General features: G+C 27.6%; 1 protein-coding gene across 1 annotated transcript; it reads right to left on the bottom strand.

Annotated features, from left to right (window-relative positions):
- Nucleotides 1-208: 208 nt before the first annotated feature.
- Nucleotides 209-2,097, bottom strand: LOC124917235 (G-type lectin S-receptor-like serine/threonine-protein kinase At1g11410). Its single transcript, XM_047457705.1, has 6 exons — nucleotides 2,004-2,097; nucleotides 1,423-1,610; nucleotides 1,140-1,350; nucleotides 808-1,045; nucleotides 575-722; nucleotides 209-493 (listed from the first exon to the last, which is right to left on the bottom strand). Exons 1-6 carry the CDS (start codon nucleotides 2,095-2,097, stop codon nucleotides 209-211), a joined length of 1,164 nt encoding a protein of 387 aa, XP_047313661.1.
- Nucleotides 2,098-3,759: the final 1,662 nt, after the last annotated feature.

Here is a 3,759-nt window from a genome sequence, read left to right as displayed (position 1 = left end):
AGAGTTCAACTCATTCTTTAATAAAATATTACTAGCTTTCGAATCTCTATGTATAGGCTATACTTCTTTTGTGAATCGTTGAGTTACAACCCCTTTTCAGTTATTGTTCAATAACATATATATTGAGGTAATAACATTCAATATAAAAAACTCATTAAATGTAATGGAACAGTTGGAAAAAAATCATCTGGCTATGATCTAAGTAATGCTAATTAAGGCTGTTTATGGAGTTCACTTTAATGTTCGTCAATGAATCCGATGCATTCATGTCTTGTCCGTTGAAGATAAACGCGGGCTGCTTTGGAGAAGGTAAAGACATATCTTTGCATAACATGAAAACAACTTCAGACATAGTTGGTCTGTCCATAGCATGTTCTTGCACACATAGAAGTCCTATGTGAATGCATTTCAAAACTTCTTGGTTTGGCCATAAATCTCCCATCCTTGAGTCAATTATATCAAAGACTTTACCTTTGTTCCATAATGCCCAAGCCTGAAAGATGGAATATATGAATCCATGATACACATTAATTAGTTGTTCTATAATTAATGAAACTATTTTAGTAGGTCATACATGTCCTATCAAATTTATCGTGTTCTCTTGATGGTAACTGGTATTTTTTCTCCCATTTATAATCTCAAGCAATATGACACCAAAGCTGAAGACATCAGATTTTATTGAATATAGTCCTTCCATGGCATATTCTGGAGACATATAACCACTGCAACATATATATCAAAATATTTTGGTGAAAATTGTGTGATGGATTAAAGGACCATACTACAAGATTATGTTAAAACACTCACTATGTTCCAACTACCCTTTTTGTATTGGCTTCCATTTGATCACCTCCAAAAATTCTAGCCGTTCCAAAATCGGAGATTTTAGGATTCAATCCATCATCCAATAAAATATTGCTGGCTTTTAAATCTCTATGGATGATTTTGAGTCGAGAGTCTTGGTGAAGGTATATCATTCCTCTTGCTATTCCCAAAATGATGTTAAATCGCTTCTCCCAATTAAGTATATAACATTTATCTTGATCTACACCAAAGTATTATTAGTTGTATCTTCCATTGTTAGAAGACATGATATTTGTTAGAGAAAATTATTCAAGTAATAGTAATTAGTCACTTACCAAAAATGAATGAGTCCAATCCCTTATTTGGCAAGTATTCATATATAAGCATCTTCTCATGCGGTTGAAAACAACATCCTAAAAGCCTAACTAAATTTCTATGTTGAAGTTTCACTATTAAAGAAACTTCATTCTTAAATTCTTCGAAACCTTGATCGGAATTTTTTGCTAGTCTTTTAACCGCAATATCTATTCCATTCCTCAATCGCCCCTGCATTAAGTGACGAGATTTATTAAGCAATAAGGTAGATTGCAATATTATTAATTTATGGTACAAAAATACCTTATAAACAGTGCCAAAACCGCCTTGTCCGAGTTTGTTAGAAACGGAAAAATTGTTTGTGGCTGCCACAATGGTACTAAGTTTGAAAAATGAGAAATCCTCTAAAGGCTGCTTTCCTGTTGTGGAAGGTTGGATTGATGAACCGTTAGCTGGAGTAAGAAGTATTTGCCGTTCCTTTATCTTTCTCTCTGTATCAATTATCATTAATTACGTACAAATCTTAATTAATAAAAATAAAGTCATCCAATAAAATAATAAGTAAGATACTTCTTTTATATATATAGTGTGTGATATAGGAATTTACAAACTGTTTGTAGAGGGTTGTGAGCAGAAACCGAACAAAATATCTGAAGGAAGGAGCTTGAATATAATGTAATTTTTTTTCTCAACCGTTTAATTATACTAAAACCACTAAACTATTAATAAATTATATGTTTTCAACGATTTAAATATTAACTTTAAACTAATCACGATTAATGTGTTTATTGAATTGGTTTTGTATTTTCAAGAAGAAGAAAAAAACTATAAAATAATTTATATGCATAAATATTTTTGGAAAGAGATAAAGTTTACTTATTTACCTTCTCTCCTTTTAACCATTATGAACCAGAAAACCATAAGTAGGATGGCAATGACTAATGCTATAGAGGTAAATATCCCAATTATGTACGCCATTTGTTTACGCCTGACCTACCTTAACTGACCGAAAATTTGATAGAATTTGTGATTAGTGAGTATTTTGTGAAAGGTTGTTTCCTATTAGTTTTTCTTTCAATTTTGTAATGTTTTTGTTTTTGTTGTTGTGTGAAAATTCTGGACGAGATCACTTGTAACTAATATAGGGATCACTAGGGAGGACAAAACAGTCCAATTTCAAAAATAAAAAGCATGAAAGATAAAATCATATTAAAATATATTTACTGTACGCATTACTAATTCTCTTATAAAAAAATCTTTTATTTTATTAAAATTGATCAAATATAATTACTGCACGCATTACTAATTTTCTTATCAATTATTTTTTTATTTTAATACAAAAAAGTCAAATATAATTACTGCAGGCATTACTAATTTTCTTATAAAAAATACTTAATTTTATTAAAATAAATCAAATATAATTACTGCACGCACGCATTACTTATTTTCTTACAAACAAAAATCTTTAATTTTATTTAGCATTACATTATTTTTCATAATAGATATTCAACCAGTCATGTCAATAGTCAAAAATTATATAGTCTCAATATTCAATGACTAAATAAATGCCAATATTTTTAATAATACATTTCTATGCCAATAACATTATAAGTAAGCTACCAAGCCTTCAGTCTATTTAATAAAAAAAAAATTATGTTATTTAATTAAATTTATTAATTATTTTAACATAAAAATGTATAGCCCAGTAGTTTCTGATAAAAAAAAAATAATAATAAAGTATTTTTATTTGGTTATAAATTTAAATCTCACCCAATTTTTTTTTTTAATAATTTATAAAATAAATAAATTAGAACATTATTTTCACATTTTTCACTCTGGGGCAGCACTACTGGGAGTAAGTAGAAGAATGGTGGCCCATTGCTATGTATTTCTCCAAAAACTTAATAAAGTTATAAGTTTTCAATTTTAAATCAAATATAATTAAAAATTTAACGAATAAGTTATTGAATTTAGAATAAATAAAAAAAAATTATGTAGATTGATTAAGCGTGCTAAACCTTTCAAGAATTAGTGATTCCAGTAATTTCATTATTAGTAAACATAATTCAATGTTTAATGAATAAACTGAATGAAGTTAGACTTAATTGTACTATGTTTTAAAATGTTTTGTTTTCATTTATGAGGTATTGTTTTTGTCTAAAAAGAAAAACTCCTTGGAGGCTTTATTTTCTTTTCATTTACTCTAATTTTATTTGACAAGAAAATTGATTTAAAATTTCTTTTCCTAAAGAAAATTAAGAATTTAAAAAATATAATGGCGCATAATAATTTCGTCTACGAAAACCAAACCGAATTCAAATAAATTTTAATTAAACCAAACCGAATCCGGTACGGATTTCGAATTAAAACCGAATTCGATTTTATTTTATTTTTTGGAATAAAAGAGATCTAACATAACTCAATATCAATTGTATTGTGGCAGGGTAACTATTTTACCACTAGACTACTAGTGCTTTTCTTTTTCTTTTTGTCTTTTATTATTAAATCTTGAATTTAAAATATTCTAATTTGATTATTTTAAATTTTTTATTAAGCTATGTTTGGAAGAATAAATAATAAAAAATGAATTCGATTTTTAGTTTGGTTTTCGAGTTGAAACTCAAATTCGAAAACAAATTC

The sequence above is a fragment of the Impatiens glandulifera genome, unplaced genomic scaffold (genome assembly GCF_907164915.1).
Source record: "Impatiens glandulifera unplaced genomic scaffold, dImpGla2.1, whole genome shotgun sequence".
NCBI lineage: Eukaryota > Viridiplantae > Streptophyta > Magnoliopsida > Ericales > Balsaminaceae > Impatiens > Impatiens glandulifera.
This window is presented reverse-complemented; position numbering and strand designations above follow the sequence as displayed.

Bases quoted from the DNA above. Each gene is read 5' to 3' on its own strand.
- LOC124917235 (XM_047457705.1), bottom strand. From the start codon at position 2,097: ATGGCGTACATAATTGGGATATTTACCTCTATAGCATTAGTCATTGCC. The intron at 1,351-1,422 runs GTATTTTTGTAC...CACTTAATGCAG, and splicing joins GTTTTGGCACTGTTTATAAG to GGGCGATTGAGGAATGGAAT. The intron at 1,046-1,139 runs GTAAGTGACTAA...ACTTTGGTGTAG, and splicing joins ATTGGACTCATTCATTTTTG to ATCAAGATAAATGTTATATA.